The sequence below is a fragment of the Rhinoraja longicauda genome, chromosome 27, assembly GCF_053455715.1.
Source record: "Rhinoraja longicauda isolate Sanriku21f chromosome 27, sRhiLon1.1, whole genome shotgun sequence".
Lineage (NCBI taxonomy): Eukaryota > Metazoa > Chordata > Chondrichthyes > Rajiformes > Arhynchobatidae > Rhinoraja > Rhinoraja longicauda.
Genome location: NC_135979.1, coordinates 20711713 through 20732615, shown reverse-complemented (window position 1 = coordinate 20732615; position 20903 = coordinate 20711713). Strand labels below are relative to the sequence as shown.

Sequence of the window (20903 nt, the reverse complement as noted above, 5' to 3'; positions counted from 1 at the left end):
TCTGGAATCTCACTCAGAAAAAAATAAGTATGAATAATGTTAAAAAAATGATGAGACTGCCCTTCGGAAGATGAGGTTAATGTATGTAGTTGAATTGGTCAGCGTGGTAGATTTACAGTCATGTAACTAAACCTGCACCCGATCTAGTTATCACAAACCAACAGATCACATTGCAGAAGTGAAAACCACAGTAGCTGTGAGACTGAATCTGCAGGCGATGGAATTTGTTTGTTGGAACGAGGAGGAAGTGAATGGCAAAATGCTCTTACTTACTGAATCAAGATATTATGTGTCGAAATTGAGGTCAAGCTGACAATGTGGTATGTCAGCCACAGGCTGCCGACCTTAACAATGTTAAAGAACCATGTCCTGCAATGCAAAAACTCTTCCCTCTACAATTAATTTTCATGCCATAGATTTCCTTTGCAGCCCTGATGCTGTGCATACATTTTTAATGTCATTTCCCTTTGGAACAAATGAAGGAGCTAAGGAGGGAGGCAAAGTATCCCCTTACCCCCCTGAAGGCAAAACAATACTGTTGTTGATGTCAACAACATAGCAAATGGTTCTTGCATGCACTGCAGATGCATTTATATACACTACAGCTGGGCAGAGAGATACAAAATCTATCTTCCTGATTCGAATACACACAAACACCTTGATTCTCTCTAAATAATTATGTTTCTGGTGTCTGTAAGATGCTGCAGGAGCTATGTTTGCAAAAACCTTATCAACCAAATATAATGACTTGCAGATTAATATTTGCCGCTGCAAAATTGATTTTCTAACTCAATTGTGTATTCCGGCATATTTTAAATACATTTTTGATTCCTGCAGTGAAATGTCTGAATTCCGCTCTGCGCTTCCTCACTCCCCTGTGCCTCCCTTCCGACTATAAAACCGCATCTGCAAACTTTTCAGGGAGGAATTCAAGGGCATGAAGTTGTGCCTCTCTCAATGTGTTTATTGACTTTACTCCTGAATGCTATGCACTACTATCATAAATGCCATTGCCTGTCATACTATAAGTAACGCAAACAATATGGAGATTTACAACAATGTTAATAATCACGATATCTTTCATGCCCACTGACTTATTTGACAAAATCTGAGGGACTAATTCACACCTAAGGCCCAGTTGGCATGTTTAGCTTAATCAGCTGCCTGGATCTTGTTCGAGTATCATTTGTGATTTAAAGCGTTCAGTGAAGAATCGATCAAGAATAAGGCATAAACAATGTGTGGCCAGAAAGACATCTGTGTGGCGGTCATCCAGGCCACTACATCTGTGTTGTTTATCATGGCTTTTGAACTATCTTTCTGCAGTTCATGAAATGTTAATGAGGGAATTCTTCTGTTTGGTTTCTTCCTCTTGATCCCTCCACACCACCTCCACAAACCTCTGTTGACCAATAAATTTTTAAGATGTTGCAATATGTACCATTTTAGTTCACTGATGGTGGTAATGTTAAATTGGACAACAATGAATGAGAAAACTATGTGACCAAACCACAACAATTATAAATGGTGGCATTGTAATTTATATAAAGCCAGAACTGAATACATTTTGTTTAGGGATAACTGGTAAGATGAAATGTAAACCAGGGGCAACAAGTATTGCTGAAATGTTACTTAATCCATACATTTACAGCAGAGATGAGTGGGATCTATTTGTATAAACTAAGTTGACCAATTGTATCTAATGGTGTCTTTGAGTTTGCTGAAAACTAATCCTCAATCCAAAGGCACATTACCACTGACATGTCCGATATTTGGATTAAGTGTGCAGAGAATAGAAAACTATTATATGTCTGCGGGTATCTAATGAATAGTACATCAGTCTCTGACCTGAAAAAAGACGAATTATCAAATGTGCCCAAGACCTTAAGAATGTTCTTAAAATGGAGAAGAGTGGATTAATTAAGTTTTCAAATGTGCTTATATTTGCTCTGGTTAAAGGCTTTCGAGCATGGACTAAAGTTACTTGAATGAATTTTCAATAAACAATGGTTGCCAAAGGATTTTATTTTTGTCAATCAATAAAGATGATCACTTTTAAGATCTAATGAGCGATATGTAGTGAAATCTAGCAACTTGTGTTTTATGGATAAGTCTGATAAAAAAAGCAGGTGGATGGAGATAACGACAGCAAGTGGGGGAGGTGTTATCGTAGTATCTACTCATCAGTTGCATTCATTCAATGTGGATCAGTACCCAAGCTGGTGTTATAATTATTCAAGCTTCGTCCAACAGAACAGATGTCTGTTTCTGCTCATATTGTTTGTACGTCATTAAAATATTTGCAATATGGAGAGAGAGATTCATACCGTGTGGAAACAACATACCCACACCGACCAACATGTCCCATCTCCATTAGCCCCACTTGCCTACATTTGGCCAAAAGCCCGCAAAAACCTGTCCTATCCATGTACTTCTTAGATGTTGCGATAGTCCCTGCCTCTACTACCTCCTCCAGCAGCTCAATCCATCCTATTTAAACTGTTTTAAATGTTAGGGGGTGTTTGTCATGTTCTGCAGTGTGCTTCTAATTTTATGATATTTTTGTACAAAAAGGTTTTGAGACTTTTAAAAAATATTACCAAGTGTGGTACCAAGTCAGTCATTTGGCTTTAGGAGAAAACATAAGGGATAAAAGTCCTATCATTGTGAATTTTAGTGGGTGAGGTAAACCTTGCTCAACACTTAAACTCAAGGTGCCATTTTCAGTAAAATTACCAAAGATGAGATTTGATTTTCCCCATCATTTTATTTCTGTTAAGTTGATGAACTGAATATAAACCTAATAACTTTCTAGATTTCAGTTAACTAGGTTCTGCTGTGAAGGTGTTGATGCTAAAGATTCTTGAACTGGGAGGCCTCAGGCCATTTTGAAATTAGGCCCCAAGTGTCTGTATAAATAGGGCTTTGGCCTGAAACCATGATTTAGGAAGAAGTCTGGTGTGGCAAAAGATTAAAGAGAATTGATTGATGTCAATGAACATTGGAAACCCGATGGCACCGCATCTGCAGTTTTGTATAATTTGTTTTGAAATGTTATAGAAATGGTACTGTTGCTGGTGCAGTTCTTTAAGAATCCTGTGCAGAGTTAGTCATTATGATGCCTTTGATGTTGAATTTGGAAGACTGCTAAAAAAGGCAATTTAACATAATTTAGAAGTCCTCATTTTCACATAACCTTAAACTTTTCTTCACCAGCAAGCATTGGATTTAATTTCAGATGCATCCTACCAGCTAAGAACACTGGTCTTCAAAATTAATCCTCTTCTCACTATATATGAGTTGGCAAGATGAGTGGAATAAGATTCATTTTTACCCTGGCCTTTCCTCATTCTATACCTTAAGCACTGCTCCTGCTTCTTAATTCTTGATCTGCACATTTGTTTTCCTTTTTCTTTCTTCAAGCACAATGTGGAGGGATTTTCATGGATGTCAATGACGTAATCCTGAGTCCAGGTTTCCCAGGAAATTATCCCAGTAACATGGATTGTGTTTGGAAGATTTCACTTGAAGTTGGATATGGTAAGTTGCATGGCGAGAAAAGTAGAAGCCACCTCATCTGCTGTTGCATGCTGCATTCAGCAAATGGTACAAAGTATAATTTCAACAAACAAAGTTATTTGTCTTATTGAGGGTTTTTATATTGGGTCGAATGTTAGAAGCAAAACTGAACAATGACATTCTGCTACTTCATCTTGATGCTTTTGAGACAACAGATGACATCCTTTCTCCTCAAGTGATAGTTCAAAGCAAACAAAAGAAGCACAGTGTACTCTCAAATGAAAGAGTTCTGGCAGTCATCAAATAATTCATCAAATTATCAACAAAGAAGTTCACACAATATTCCCCTGTTAATACAGACAGAAAACTGACTTGTTCTTTATTCTGCATAAACATATTTATTCAGCAAGACCTCAGTGGTGCAAAAGTTCAGAGAATCATGACATTATATTGTCAATCATTACATTGTTAATTATATGAAGATTTGCACAGTAGCAAAGCCCTAACATTCATTGCTAGTTTTTTTTTCATGTATTAATGTTTTTTTGATAGAGGTGGATAAACAACTGGATTCACATTAGTGATCAAGTTACTTACAAAATTGTCACAATGCTTTTGGCAATATGTTGATTATTTTAATATTGTCTTTTTTACCTTACTAATGTCATTTTTATCTTATCTATCATTGGAATTTTACTGCTGAGGTGACCCGTTGTCTTGTCAAATACATTTCATTGTTTCGTTGACCCTGTGCCAACCTACATATGACAAATAAAAAAATATTATTATTATTAATGGAATGATGATATCATGGCGGGTAAATCTATTAATTTATTAATAAATTATAAAATATATAATAAAATATATAATATATAATAAAATATAAATCTATTAATTTATATCTTGTGGTTTATATTTAATTCCAATGACAATTCAGGGGAACATTTACTGCATGTGATGGTAAGTTATTTGATGCTGCTGGGAGGTTAAATAATTGGATTGATTTTAAATACTGTTAATGGTGCAACAATTGAAGAGACATTTCAAGCTGATTATGATTTTGGTGCTTCTGACCTGATTTTAAGAGTGTTGTGAAATCCAGCAATGTACCTTGGGGTTAATGTTTCTATCTGACCCCAGCAATTAGTTGGTGGAGCAGAAGTCAATAGATGGTGATGATATGTATTTGTTAGCTGTGGGCATCGATCACTGCAGCGTCTTTTAAGATCAAAACACCATTGTCTATATGTCGGCACATACCCAATCAATAGTCAATAGTCGTTTATTTGTCACATACACATAACTGATCATGCAAAGGTGCAAGCTTGTGCATCTCCCAATAGTGCTGTGAATTTCAGATGGGATGGAGGCCAGTTGTGGCCATTGTTCGTGTTGTGTGCCTGACTCAAATCGATAAATCAGCGCACCAGCTATAGAGAAAGCACAAAACCTGATCTTTGCCCAAATATCAATGCAATGTTCAGTGAATTTTTGTAACTCTGTCAGCACCAGAAACATGGCAACTCTTGTATACTGCCTGGGTGAAGTCTGCTGTGTGATTTTACCAGCTTGTATGAAAAAAAAAAGCATTTCGCTGTACCTAGGTACAGGTGACAATAAGGTATCATTGAATCATAGAAACATAGAAACAAGGTGCAAGAGGAGGGCATTCGGCCCTTCGAGCCAGCACCGTCATTTATTGTGATCATGGCTGATCATCCACAATCAATAACCTGTGCCCAACTTCTCCCCATATCCCTTGGATCCACAAGCCCCCAGAGCTCTATCTAACTCTCTTTTAAATTCATCCAGTGATTTGGACTCCACTGCCCTCTGTGGCAAAGAATTCCACAAATTCACAACTCTCTGAGTGAAAAAGTTCCTTCTCACCTCAGTTTTAAATGGCCTCCTCTTTATTCTAAGACTGTGGCCCCTGGTTCTGGACTCCCCCAACATTGGGAACATTTTTCCTGCATCTAGCTTGTCCAGTCCTTTTATAATTTTATATGTCTCTATAAGATCCCCTCTCAAAGTAAAAGATCCTTTTACTTTGCAATGGAGGCAATAGCAACTTGTACTGGGGCACTGTATGGATATGAATTTCCCCAAACATTGACAGGTTTTTTTATGGCACTCATACTTTGAAGGCCATTTGTACACAATAAATGATTTTCTTATTATTTGTTGATCATCTTTTTATGAGACAGTACCTCAAGAAACATTTAATGGATTTATACCCCTTTCCAAATAGTTAAAATTTGTTTCACTCTAATTGGTCTTTGAAGTATCTCATTGAATCATTATTTGCTTTCTCTGCTGCCTCTTATACTGGTTATACATTTTATTAGTGATTGCCTTATTTATTTTTTGCCTTCATCAATGACATATATCGCACACAAATTAATTTATCAAACTTGATTTATAATCTATTGATTGGATCAAGATTCTTCACATCTTTTTAATTGAATCAGAATTACTCACTGCAAACATATTTAAATATCATCCGCAAATAATTGCATTATTTATTCCATTCATTTGGAAAACAGTGGCCACTTAAATGTGTATTGCATTAACTTGGTCAGTAAACAATCCTTCTTACAGGCTGTTTCACTAATTGGACCATGTGAACTGCCAGGTAATATAGTCATTACTGATTCAGGGATGAAACAGACAGACTCGGAATTTTATTTCAGTTTTGATCATTGGTGACTTAGCGAATTGGCCACGAAAGAAAGTTTTCTCATGTTCTAATGTTAAATTTCTAGAACTAACTAGACTTCAAAGTTGATGTTTGCTGGGAGTGATCCAAGATATTGACATGCATGTCATATCACTATAATATACATAAATTACTTATTTATAGTGATCCCTTTTATAACAAACTCCCTGTCTGTTCTCCTATCAATGGCATTCTTCATCTGAGGTTATGTTGTCCATTCCCACTCCACCAGAACAACACAGGCCATCAATGGAATGTTAAGTGCTGCATTATTGGAGATGCTATTAAACTAAACTATCTCAGTGGTTATAAACATCCTAAAAGCACCAATGAAATATAAACAGAGATATTTTCTGAATTGTTCTTCAATATTCCTACCTCAATAAACATCATTAAAATAAACGAATTACTTGTTTATCATATTTATTATTTGTGGAATGTTGCTGTGCATAATTTGGCTGATGCCTTTGCCTGCATTGACTACATTTCAAACGCAATTCATTTGCAATAAATCACTTTATATCCTCCTGGGGATAAAATGTCACATCCTATATAAATGCAAGTTCTCTCTGCTCCTCAAATTTGTGGTGCTTTGATGGATAGGCATGTGTTCACATCTTACACATTTCTGCAGATAGCTGCTTGCACATATTTCAGTTTTAGGGCAAATTTGAAGGGACTTTTTTTCCCATATAACTGGACACTATGTTTGGCCTGGTGTGCAAATATGTCAGCATTTCTATCCCAGTTACTTTGCAATCAGATGCTAAATCATGAATGACCTGACTTTGTTTAGTTTAGAGGTACAATGCAGAAACAGACCCTTTGGCCCACTGAGTCCATGCCGACCAGCAATCCCCATGTGCTTGCACTATTCTACACACACTAGGGACAATTGACATTTTTATACCAAGCCAATTAGCCTGCAAACCTGTACGTCTTTGGAGTGTGGGAGGAAATCGGAGCACCCGGAGAAAACCCACACAGATCACTTACAAACTCCATGCAGACAGGCTCGTAGTCAGGATCGAACCCGGGTCTCTGGCACTGCAAGGCAGCAACTCTACCACTGTGCCACTGTGCCACCTTGTTGGATAGAATCAGCTGGATCTTTGCATGTCCTCTCATGTAATTATTCCATTCTGCTGAATTATTGCAGCATAGAATGATACATCAGAATTAACATCAGATGAGTTTTTCACAATGTCCACTTATTTGTACAAGGTATTTCTCAATGTGTCCAGATAAACAGTATCTGTTAATCTGTGGTTAGTTTAATTGCTGTGAAATTCAGCTGTTTAACGTTTCATGAAGGGAATTGCTGATTGACTAATAGAGGAACAATCAGTATGATATGTGGATAAGATGTTTTATTTAGTACGATAATATATGAGCAAACATGGCCTGTTTGATGTGTTTGAGTTGACTGCAGAAATCCTGGTCCTGGTTTCAGCTAGATGTGAAAACAGGTTTTATTTTTTTTAAATTAAATTCTGATACTGGAGCAATGTTTAGGCTGCTTGTTTTGTTTCTGTGGTGAACTGATGATTGTTATACTTTACATCAAATGAAAAAAAGAACAGAAAGTCATTAACAGTCCAGTGAACAAACATCAGAAAGTGAGCAAGTATGAGCATAGCGAAGTGAATTGCAAAGCTAATGCAATGCTGAATCTTAAATCAGTGCCTTCTGGTGCATTATCTGGTGTGGAGTAAGAATCCATAACATCAGGCCTTAGAAGACCAAAGGGGAAATGGGAAGCAAGCAAAGAAATCTTGTCATGTTAAATGTCAAACTTTGTCAATTTACCTGATTTTCTGTTAAATAAAATCTGCTCTTTCTCAAAATAATTTGAAAATAAAACCCTGATGGACAATACTCCTTTAATTAGTGCACTGAGGAGGGGAACATAAGGATACTCAGAATTTGAAGATGAAAATTTGTATTCGTTCCATGGATTGATAAATTACAAGCTAAAGTAAGTGGTCTCTCAAAACCACCACTAAGTTACAAAGGTTATCATACAAAATATGAAAATGCAGAATCCATGTCACCCAACTTGCTCCACATCCAAATAAATGGTGGGTTTTGGGGCAATGTTAGCATCCATTGCACAATTGATTTCTGATATATGAGCGATTGAGGAGCAAAGATAGGAAAGTAGATTTGAAATGTAGATCAGCCAGTAGCATCTAATCAAGGGAGAAAGCAGGAGAATGGGGTTGAGAGGGAAAGATAGATGAGCCATGATTAAATAACGGAGTAGACTTGATGGGCCAAATGGTCTATTACTGCTCCTAGAACTTATGAAGAGCAGGGCTAAGGTGCTGAGTGGCCTATTCCTGTTCCTGTGCTACCCCTATTATCTGAATATAGAATACTGTGTTGCTATTAAACTGTTATAGAAAGCCACAAACATGTATTTTATTTGTATAGGAAGGAACTGCAGATGCTGGTTTAAATCGAAGATAGACATGAAAATATGAAGTAACTCAGCGGGTCAGACAGCATCTCTGGAGAAAAGGAATAGGTGACGTTTTGGGTCGAGACCCTTTTTCAGACCTGTCTGAGGATGGGTGTTGACCCGAAACATCAACTATGTATTTTATTTGAATTGGTTGGTTTCACTCACGTTATATTTTGAGATGTGTTTGTATCTGTAAAAACTCCTCTCGTAAAATATAAATTTGTATTGTACAAAAATACAAGTTCATTTCATACAAAAGAATTAAATCCAACCATTGCACTAAATTACTAATTGCAATAAAGTATGAATACTTGGTAAAAAGGAAAAGAGTGATATTTATCAGCAACATTAAATGTTAGAACGCTTTTAGGAATGCCAATTTGACAAGCTTCTTTGTTGAGGAAAAGAAAAGAGGCACATATCATGATCATTTGTCACATCACATGTAGATAATGCAAGGAGGCATTTAGTATCATTTCTGGCATTTCATTCTGTGCTTGTTGGAAGTGTCATAGAGTCATACCGTGTGGAAACAGGCCCTTCGGTCCAACTTGCCCACACCGGCCAACATGTCCCATCTACACTAGCTCATACCTGCATTTGCCCCATATCTCTCTAAACTTATCTTATCCATGTATCTGTCCAAATGTTTCTTAAATGGTGCGATCATCCCTGCCTCAACTACCTCCTCCAACAGCTCGTTCCAGACACCCACCACCCTTTGTGTGAAAAAAAATACGCCTCCGTTTCCGTTTAACTCTTTTCCCCCCTCACCTTAAACCTATGTCCTCTGGTTCTTGATTCCCCTACTCTGGGCAAGAGACTCTGTGCGTCTACCCGATCTATTCCTCTCATGAATTTGTATAAATCTGTAAGATGAAATGAATGAATGAAAATTTGATTCAGTGAACATTAGTTTCTCAGACAGTTTTTCAGAGGGTAACTCTTCAGTGTGCAGTGGTGTGCCTCTTTGTTATCAAAGAGAAGTACCTGGCAGTGTTACTTTTTATTGAATTCTGATTATTTTTCAAAGGCACAATGTGGCAGAGAGATATTGTTCTATAAAAAGAATGTTAAATATGTTTCATTTGTTCAAATGTACCTCCTGCTGTGAACTAGTTATTGATTTGGGTCAACCATTGAAAATATAATTTATCCTCCAAGAGAAGGTCCATTATAACACTCTGATTTAGAACTCTTCTTTCCTATATTTTCTTAAAGGCATTAGCTCCCTGTTTTATACTATGATCAGGCATCCAAACACTTATTATTTGTACATGAACTTGGCAGCATCTAGAGGTTATTCTGAAGAGTATCACAGTTCAACCCAAGAATGTTCTTACCAAACCAATGCTGAGGTTGGTCTGTGCTTTAATGATCTGCTGAGACGAATTATAGTGTCTGTATCATTTCCTGATAAACCTGCTAATTCAACACAGACTGACTTTTGCGCTTCGAGCACCTTTTAATGATGTGTCAGCCGTAGAACTCATTGGTCCATTAAACACAACTTATCATGTGACATCAAACTTCCCTGAATTAAATGTTGTTATCATTTTGAGGTGATTTTGTCTTTCTATCACTTGGATAGTAAAATCAATGGGCAATTATTGTGCAAATCCAACAAAATCTTTAGAATAGCAGGGAGACTAAGGCATGGATTTTGCTTATAGGATGAAACTGTGGAGGTGCTTAAATCAACCTGCAAAAGTCACCAAATCACTTAGTTTCCAGGCCAATTTGTGCACTGATAATATACACACAATTGATATGTTATTGATATTCAGGTAAGATTTGGCCCGATTAGATTCCTGTTCTGGAAAACCACATTAAGCTAAGAACAAGTGAATTGAGAAGGCAGTGCGCCTTCGTTATTGTACGTTACACCAGTGTTCTTTTTACAAGGTCGTCTTGCATAATGTGATCAAGAACCATGGGAGATATCAGAAGTCTCCATCTTGAACTTTTCCGCCATTGGAATGAGAAAATACATGAATATTAATTCATCCTTTGTTGCGTTAATGACACTGTAGAGTATTGAGAGTGCGAGACTTTGCATCTGAAATTTATTCTGTGGAATATTGCAAGTGTGAAAGAAAAACACAAAGTGCCAGAGTAACTAATTGGGTCAGACAGCACTCAGGAGCTCATGGATAGATGACATTTCGGGTCAGGACCCTTCTTCAGACTAATTGTAGTAGGGGGCGGAAAGCTGGAAAAGAGGTGGAATGGGACAAAATCTGGCAATTATAAATTTGGGGTAAATATTTCAATAGAAGAAAACTTTTAACTTGCAATTTTAAATGTACTTTGCTGCTCTGGGTGAATTGCCATTAGAAGAATGCATGAAGGCTAGACAATATAAAAATGAAGTGAGTAATTACAAGTCAGTAAATGATAAAGAAATGTGGATCGAGGGAGCAAAACTGAAGTGTCTTAAACCAGCACTTAAACATTTAAAATCACACCCTGACAGCTCATCACATTATATTATGTTTAATGATCAGATTTTATTATACTTTTGCACAGTCACTGCCTATCATGGTATGTACAGCCTGGTCAGTTATTATGCACTTAGCAAACACTCAGATGACAGAATTGAAATACTGATTTAAATATTACACATTTATTAAGAAATAATGTGAAGTGCTATTGCACCTCATTTATATTCAACAACATGCAATGTTTTCTTCAGCTTCTTTTAATAGGATCCATTTTATCCATGACTGAAGTCGATTTTGAATAAACATGCAGTAATTTTCTGGATAGCTACAACAGACTCATTTGTATGAATTTTGAGCTCATTTCATTTTCTTCCATTGAAATTCTCGCAGTGACATTCAATTAAATGAGACTCCCTTTCCCTGATATCTGGTTTGTTTCTAGTCAAAAGTGTGCAACATCTCCTAATGGTTCTCCTAAGTGAATCTTTATCATGAAATTCTCAACCTCATTTTTGGTCAGCACAAAGGAGTAACTTTCTGACAGAAGGACCGGTCTACCAGGTTTATTTATTGTGATATCACTGCACCCCTGTCCACGATTCAACTAATGTTAATAGATCCTTTCATTTACTAATTTACATGTCAGCGGGTTCTATGGAAAGTAAAATTGGAAAATATATTGTGAATGTCAGGTGTATCTCCTTCTGAGCTCCTCACTGGAAAACTGAAGTGCATTTTTAGGGAATTACCCTCTTTTACACTGCATTGTTGACTCATTGATATAGAGTCTGATGTGTAAGGATAGAAAAACTATCCATTATTGATTATGAGATCGTCAAGGTATTCAAGAGGGAGTTAGATTTAGCTCTTAGGGCTAAAGGAATCAAGGGATATGGGGAAAAAGCAGGAATGGGGTACTGATTTTAGATGATCAGCCATGACCATATTGAATGGTGGTGCTGGCTCGAAGGGCCGAGTGGCCTTCACCTACACCTATTTTTCTATGGTTCTATGTTCTGTGAAAAACAATCTCCATCATAATCATCAGTACTGACTGCTTGTTTGCGCAAAGAGAAGGTGCTGGAATAATTGTAAAATATTTCTTTAGCTCTGGGAAGTGTGGAATAACATAGTGATCGATGGTCAATGAGGACTCGGTGGGCCAAAGGGCCTGTTTTCATGTTGTCCCTCTAAAACTAAACAAAAAAACTCTAAAACTCACGACCTTCATTGCATTTCTTGTTTGCAGGCACCTATATTGAATTTCTGAACTTCTCCACTGAACCTAACCACGATTTCATTGAAATTCGGAATGGGCCACACGACACGAGTTCTGTAATGGGCAGGTTCAGTGGAGCTGACCTTCCACCTCCTCTAATGTCGACGTCTCACGGGACAACCATATACTTCCACAGTGATCATTCCGAAAACAAACCAGGCTTCAAACTCATGTACCAAGGTAAGGCTTATGCAGATGTTGACAAGTATGTACGTATGTGTGGTATTAGAGTTTCAAATCTTCTGGGGAGAAGGCCCAGGAACGGGGTACTGATTGAGAATGATCAGCCATGATCACATTGAATGGTGGTGTTGGCTCGAAGGGCCGAATGGCCTACTCCTACACCTATTGTCTATTCTCTATTGTCCATAAATCTGATTTCACCTCTGTAATTGTTTACCAAAGTTTCCACCAATGATCCTGAAGAGCAGAAATGTCCTTACACATATCAAAGTTGATCAAGATGAATAACTGAGAACAGACTAGAGTTGTGAGAGTTGAATAATATAGCCCTTGTTAAAAACCGAGCTGATTTTCAACTGGGCAAATGGAGAATGTAGAGAATAACATTCAATATCAGTTCAGCGTACAGGCATGGGTGAGGTGAGGCCTACAGAGGCCTCTTTTATTATATGGAAAAGAATAACTAAAAATCAAATGTTTTAAGTATTTTCTATCGTCTAATGATCAAACTTCTCAAATTTAAAAAAAAACGAGATGCTGGAAATCTTAAAAGCAGAATTTGCTGGAAATACTCAGCAGGAACTGCGTGTGGAAAAAGGATCGATTAATGCTTGGATCTGGTACCATTCTTCAGAAATGAGAAAGAAAGAAACCAGTTAGTGTCTGCAGGAAGACATAAATTAGTGGCTGCACAGAAGGGAAGGAAGGTGAGGCAGGGTGGTGGGCGGAACAAAGGTAATTTTTCTGAAAGGGCGATAAAATGTGGTAAGATGAGGTAAAATAGGTAAGATTAATTCATTATCTGTGTAATGGGTCACTAATGCTGCATTGTCTGGGCAGTATTGTGCAGTCTGACTGTACAACAAAAAATGTAAGGGATGATCACAAAAATAGCTAGTTCCCATTTAAACAGCAAGAAAAAGCAATGTATTGAAAGGTGGACATTTCAGCACTGAGTCCTGCAGGTTGCAATGTTGCACAGACTGAAAATTAGGTGTTGTTGTTCAAGTGCAGGAGACCATAAATTGGAAGGCCACAGTGAGATTGGGATGGTGAATTAAAGTGGCATAAAACTGGAAACTCCTGTAGACTGACACAAGTGCTCCTCAAAGCTACCCTCCTCACCCGGTATTTTCCACAAAGCAATCACCCAATCTACCTTTGACTTCTCCACTGTAGAGGAAGCCACATTGTGAACATTGAATGCAGTGCACTATATTTAATGATGTCAATAAATTTGTATGATTGGCCTTAAAAAGATTTGTTAGAGCTTTTTTGAGATAAGCAGCATCTTTCTATTTCTTTGTGTGTCATTGTACATTGGTCGACTGCTAATGGATTAGGTCAGCCGGCTTGTATCACTTGCCCAGAGCTGAAGCTGTATTCTGAATCAGTTACATTAATGAGATTTCCCATTAACTAACTTCCTGCAAAGTGAACCCATTTGTATGAACAGAGTATCAATTAATGTACGGTTTTACAATGCATAATGCAAATTTTATTGTATAATCCTATGCCACTCTCCCATAGACATGCAGGGTGAAGTAAGTGTTTAAAATGTTTGCTGTTGCAGCATGAATGAACATGGTTTCATGAATGAACATGGTTTCATGAATGAACATCTAGTTTTCCTTTTACATCGGCGAAACCAAGCGCAGGCTCGGCGATCGCTTCGCTGAACACCTGCGCTCGGTCCGCATTAACCAAACTGATCTCCCGGTGGCCGAGCACTTCAACTCCCCCTCCCATTCCCAGTCTGACCTTTCTGTCATGGGCCTCCTCCAGTGCCATAGTGAGGCCCACCGGAAATTGGAGGAACAGCACCTCATATTTCGCCTGGGCAGTTTGCAGCCCAGCGGTATGAAAATCGACTTCTCCAACTTTAGATAGTCCCTCTGTCCCTCCCTTCCCCTCCTCCTTCCCAGATCTCCCTCTATCTTCCTGTCTCCACCTATATCCTTCCTTTGTCCCACCCCCCGACATCAGTCTGAAGAAGGGTCTCGACCCGAAACGTCACCCATTCCTTCTCTCCCGAGATGCTGCCTGACCTGCTGAGTTACTCCAGCATTTTGTGAATAAATGGTTTCTTAGGGCCAATTGATTGATTTCTATGGTTTAGTGATTGCATTATAAAATAAAACATCGACGCTTACTGAAGGTATAATGAAGCCAACTCATTACTCTTGGGTATTAGATTGAATATTCCACTTGGGTAAATTTTAACCCATTGGTGTGAATACTTAATTGTTCAAGTTTAAGTGAACACTTGCCCCCACCCCCTCTTTCTTGTCTCCCCCCCCCCCCCCCCCCCACACACTCCATCCCAGTGCACATCCGTTACACCCACGATTCTGTTCCAGTCACTCTGCTCCCTTTCTCCCCTTTATGCACTCATTTCCCATCCCTGAGTCACTCATTTCTCCTTCATCCCCTCTTTTTCCCCTCTGCTCTCCCTGCCCCCTTCCACCTCTATCCCTCCCAATCGTGTCACATTTAACTCCTCTCCTCACCTTATCTAACACCCTTTTGTCCCCTTTACATCTCTCCACTTTGTCACTTACTCCATCCATCTGAAAATCAAGCCTCCCTCACCTAAATCCACCTATCACATCAGTCTTTGTCCCACCCCTCCTCTCTTTTCCAGTTTCTACAGCTTTCTTTCTCAGCTACAATCAGTCTGAAGAAGGGTCCCGAACCAAACAAATCGCTTGCCCATTCCCTGCACAGATGCCACTGACCACCTGAATTCCTCCAGCACTTTGTGTTTTGCTCATAACCTTTTCTTGAGTTTGGTAACTTTACATTATGCTTAATCATTTGGGAGCATGACAGTCTGAATTTTGCAAGCTTCATAAAAGTATTAACATGGACCAATTTCATTTCAGCTTACGAGTTGCACGAATGCCCTGACCCACACCCATTTGCAAATGGCTTTGTCATGGAATCTGGTTACAATGTTGGACAATCAATTTCATTTGAGTGTTTCCCAGGGTATCATCTGGTTGGCCATATGGTTTTAAACTGTCGGCATGGAATTGACAGAAATTGGGATTATCCTATACCGAGATGTGAAGGTACGATTTTACTTTTTATTGTTGTCAGTGGTCATTTATTTAATCTTGTAACATGAAATGTTTGGCAGTGAGATGGCAAAAAGATGGTAATTGACAATTTGCATGTCCAAGAATAATAATTTGCCTTTGTAAATCATATCGTCAAATCAATATAAATTGGTTGGCTACGAGTTAGCGTCTTTTATTGACAGAGATGCTTCACATGCTAAGTGAAATATTTGCATTTAAATTGCATCTTTTTCCCCTCCTGATATGGATATTATAAAGAAAGAGGCAATAATGAAGTTAATTGTGAAGGTACATGGAATCAAGTACTGTACTGATGCCAGTAGATTTTGACAATGAATGACTTTAGCAGAATGACAAATGCATTGCAATTAACTAAAAAGCAAATCATGATACTTGTAATATGCCCTCTTATAGGTGTGCTTAATAAGTATTTTGAATAATATTTTAATCTATGTGCAAATATTAACACTACATATACTGAGCTTTTTCTCATAATATATCAGACTAATATGTTTTGTCGTATAAATATTATCCCATTATTTTGTAAGGAACTCTTTCCCATAGTAATACACTTCATTTTGTTAGAGGCTTGAATGATTCTAACAACATTTTTGCATGTTTGATTTTCCTAATGCTACCAAAATTATAATAATTCAAATTTTCAATCAAAATGCTTGTAAATAGTCAAATGTTAACACATGCTAGTTCTGCAACATTAATCCTCTGAGAGTCTAATTTTCCTCTTTGCCAATAATGAAAGTTTGTTGCTCAGTAATTATTTCTTGTGTTGCAATCTTTTGCACTTGGCTGTCACAAATGCGTTATAAACACGTGTAATTTTTTTTTTTTCTTTACAAGGACGCAGTTTTTTAAAATTCTAACTAGAGCTGATCATTACTAGTGGCCTTAAAGAAAGCTGTTTTCCTGATTTCAGTTCCCTGTGGAGGCAACATTACAACTCTCAATGGCACAATCTACTCTCCTGGCTATCCGAATGAATATCCAAACTCACTGGACTGTACTTGGCTGGTGATAGTGCCCGTGGGCTATGGGATTCATGTCAACTTAACTCTGCTGCAAATAGAACCTGGCAATGACTTCATTACTATTTGGTATGATTTTTTATTCACTCATGATCCAACTTTTGTGGTACATTATATAACGCATCAACCACACCAATCCCCTGCTCCTACAAAAGCTGCAAAGTCACGTATGACTGAAAGGCACCATCCCATCTGAGGGTTTTATTTAGTGGAATTGAATCTTGCGAATAGTTTTCCGGTCTCTTCGGCAGAAATGGCGGCATGGTGGCACAGCGATAGAGTTGTTGCCTTCCAGTGCTTGCAGCGCCGGAGACCTAGGTTCGATCCCGACAACGGGTGCTGTCTGTACGGAGTTTGTACGTTCTCCCCTTGACCTGTGTGGGTTTTCTCCGAGATCTTTGGTTTCCGCCCACATTCCAAAGACGTACAGGTATATTGGTAAATTGACTTGGTGTAAGTGCAAATTGGCCTTAGTGTGTGTGGGATAGTGTTAATGTGCAGGGATCGCTGGTCGGTGCGGACTCAGTGGGCTGAAGGGCCTGTTTCCGGGCAGTATTTCTAAACTAAACTAAATTAAACTAAATGCAAAGCAAAACACTTCTTCGAAGTGTGAAAAGGTTCCAGTAACTTGGGAGTGTGAGCGCAGAAGAGACCAGGTGACAGCTAAAGTCCAAATCACTTTGATGGTGATGGTTATTTTCCTATTTCGAGCAGCAAGTTACAACCTTTCTATCGCCGAAGCACTGCCACACCATGTAGTCAGAACATTTCCCTCTTTATCTTCCACGCTTCACTTCTCTTTTGAATGTTTGCCTCTTAGTTTTGCCTTTTATTGAAATACCTTTACCACTTCTGGCACTGACAGCCTTCCAATTACAGACTTTGCTATTATTACTCAATGCCCCATTATTTCTCCCAATTTCTCCTCAAAAGATGAAGACGTCTAGAGAAGGGTCCATACCTGAAGCATTGTCTGCCCATTTCCCACCACAGATGCTTCCTGACCCATTGTGTTCCTCCAATGCTCCTTGTAACACATTGCATCACCTGTCTCTGACTAGGGTCATTGAATTGAAACATAAGGCCTGCTTTTTTTCTCTTCACGAATGCTGCTTGAGCTATTGAGTATTTTAAGCATTTTTTCATTTATTGTTTTCTTCGCCAGACTTAACTTTGAACTAATCAGCAAAAAGGATGTCAACAGGGCTTAACCTATAGATTGAAAGTCGCTGTAAATAGTGCACAGATCATTTAATTTAGTACCACCAGCATGCCCACTGGTGATGTCCTTGTCACTGTAAATTGAGAGCCGAGACAAGCTGACTTTATGTGTCCTGGGCCACATTTAACCACGGAGATTGAAGAAAACATTGACTGGTTACTCTTGAGAGACGAGAAACAAGCAGAATTTGCCAAAGAAGAATAGGCATCAAATATTTCAGTCTCGGAGGCATCTCACCAGAACTTTGGTGGGACTGTCGGAAAACAGAGCCTTATTGCAAGGTGTCAGTCAGCTATGTTTTACTTTAAAAACTCATGAAAGACCACATGAAGTTACAAAATAAACAAACAAGTAAGCAGAGGCTAGTTTTGGATGTGTAGAGTCCAATGAGGTGGTGAAGTGTACAGAATAGATAAAATCAAGTGAAAATTAAATACTGTTTCGGAGCAAAATACTTAAGTGCGGCATGGTGGTGCAGTGGTAAAATTGCTACCTCACCACGCCAGAGACCCGGAATCCTGACTACGGGTGCTGTCTGTACGGAGTTTGTATGTTCTCCTCATGACAGTGTGGGTTTTCTCTGGGTGCACCGGTTTCCTCACACATTCCAAAGACGTGCAAGTTTGTAGGTTAATTGGCTTCGGTAAAATTGTAAAAATTGTCCCTACTGCGTAGGATAGTGCTAGTGTACGGGGATCGCTGGCCAGCGCGGACTCGGTGGGCCGAAGGGCCTGTTGCTGTGCAGTATCTCTAAACTAAACTAAGCTAAGTCAAATATTGCAAGAAGATAAATTTAACTTATTCCATAGAGATCGATATGTCGAGGTTCAGCGCTCATTTGGCATGGGTGCTAAATATTGGAAGTGAGATTCCCACTCTCCAAAAGATTGTTCAATCAAAAGAAAACAAATCACTGTTAACCAGTCTGCTTGTATTATAAAAGCTACCATGTTCCTATGTTTTCCTTTTGTGCTTCATTTCTGAGTTAACTGATTTTATGTTTAATCAACTTCTTCAGGGATGGGACCCAGCAAAGTGCACCACAGCTAGGAGTGTTTAGTGGAAGTTCAGTAAAAGAATCAACATACAGCACTTCAAATCAGGTTCTTTTCAAGTTCCACAGCGACCTGGCAAATGAAGGCCGATTTATTATCAATTTTTACGGTCAGTGGATATAACTTTTTATACGTTTTAGTCTCAATGTTTTAATTTCAAATCGATTATTGCAATAATGATAAGAGAAACTCCATCTTAAATCATGGTCTATTTATTTACCCTCACATTTCTGTACATTTTCTCTCTCTGCCTCTCTCTACACATTGTTCACACTTTGTCTTATTCACACTTATGATAAACAGGAGTATGAAATCAGCTGACTTTGATAGACAATAGGTGCAGGAGTAGGCCATTCGGCCCTTCGAGTCAGCACCGCCATTCAATGTGATCATGGCTGATCATTCTCAATCAGTACCCCGTTCCTGCTTTCTCCCCATACCCCCTGACTCTGCTATCCTTAAGAGCTCTAGCTAGCTCTCTCTTGAATGTATTCAGAGAATTGGCCTCCACTGCCCTCTGAGGCAGAGAATTCTAGAACTCTTCCTTGACACAGCCATACAATATGTGTAGGAAGGAACTGCAGATGCTGGTTTCGACTGAAGATAGACACAAAACCCATGCCTCATGCACACACACCCTCATTCTCTCTCTCGGTGATTCACTCTTATTCTTTGTTTGCCTCATATATCTCTAAATCACGACCGACAATTAAATGTTCAATTTATTGCTTGAATGTAGAAATTCCAGTTCCCAATATTCTTTGATGGAGATATTAACTATGTCAAAAAAGTGCACGCCTTTTAAATGTCATGTAGGGTGTTTCATCTTTAACATCATATCTGGGAAACAAATATGGTAGTTCCAGATGTTGTTCAGGCAAACTACAATGAAATAAAAACTCTGCCATTATGGCTATGAAGAAAATCATGCTCTATGGCTGTGAAGATAGACACAAAAAGCTGGAGTAACTCAGCGGTTCAGACAGCATCTCTGGAGAAAAGGAATAGATGACGTTTCGGGTCAAGAACTTTCTTATTTTCCCCTGACTCTCAGTCTGAAGAAGGGTCTCGACCCAAAACGGGTAAGGTAACCATTTTGCCTATTGTTCAATGATAGAATGAGAGTCCAAATGTGTCTCATGCCAAATGGATGGTGGGCAGTTGCTAACACAAACTCTGAGCCATGGATTATTACAATTTACAATAGGTCACTTGGATTCAAAAACCCTAAAAAAGTTCTTCAGAATTACTGATGCAATGAAACTAGAAGCCATGGATTCAGTGGAGGTCCCCTACTAGTAGAGGATTGCATTGAACTAAGTGCGTAAGTGGGCAGAACGTTGGGAGATAACTAATGCAATCAAATGTACTGTGCGCGTGGACCAAATATGACAACACATGTACAAAATCAATGGTCTTAGAGTAGCTAAAGATGTAAGTGAAAGCTCCCAAAAACCGAAGGAGATTGATACTCAATGTGTTGTATCAAGACAAAGCAACTATGTTTTAAAGAAACTAAATATTCAATTCCATCCCAAGACCACTGCTGCCCCACAGTGCCAGAGACACGGATTCAAACCCCATTTCAGATACTGTGTGTATAGAGTTTATGCGTTCCAAGCTCTATGGTTTTCTTCCTCGTCCCAAAGCTATGTGGCAACAAGGAACTGCAGATGCTAGTTTACAAAAAAAAGATGCAAAGTGCTGGAGTAACACAGCAGGTCTGGCAACATCTCCAGACTAGAGAGCAGAGATAGGTCAGGGCATTTCTGCAGACTAAGTGTAGGGGAAGCTGGGAAGATAGCTGGAAGAATGGAGGGGCAGAACAAAGCCTGGCAAGCTGATGGGGGAGGGTTGATAGGCAAATGGCTAGGCAAAGGCCAGAGATG

General features: G+C 38.7%; 1 protein-coding gene across 2 annotated transcripts in view; it reads left to right on the top strand.

Annotated features, from left to right (window-relative positions):
• csmd2 (CUB and Sushi multiple domains 2) overlaps positions 1–20903 on the top strand; it is a 1532573-nt gene that overhangs the window by 1355729 nt on the left and 155941 nt on the right. For both annotated transcript variants that reach the window (XM_078423311.1, XM_078423310.1), the window contains 5 exons: positions 3424–3540; positions 12399–12608; positions 15497–15685; positions 16629–16806; positions 18978–19123. In XM_078423311.1, the coding sequence (XP_078279437.1) occupies positions 3424–3540; positions 12399–12608; positions 15497–15685; positions 16629–16806; positions 18978–19123 (840 nt within the window). The remainder of the gene's footprint in view (positions 1–3423; positions 3541–12398; positions 12609–15496; positions 15686–16628; positions 16807–18977; positions 19124–20903) is intronic.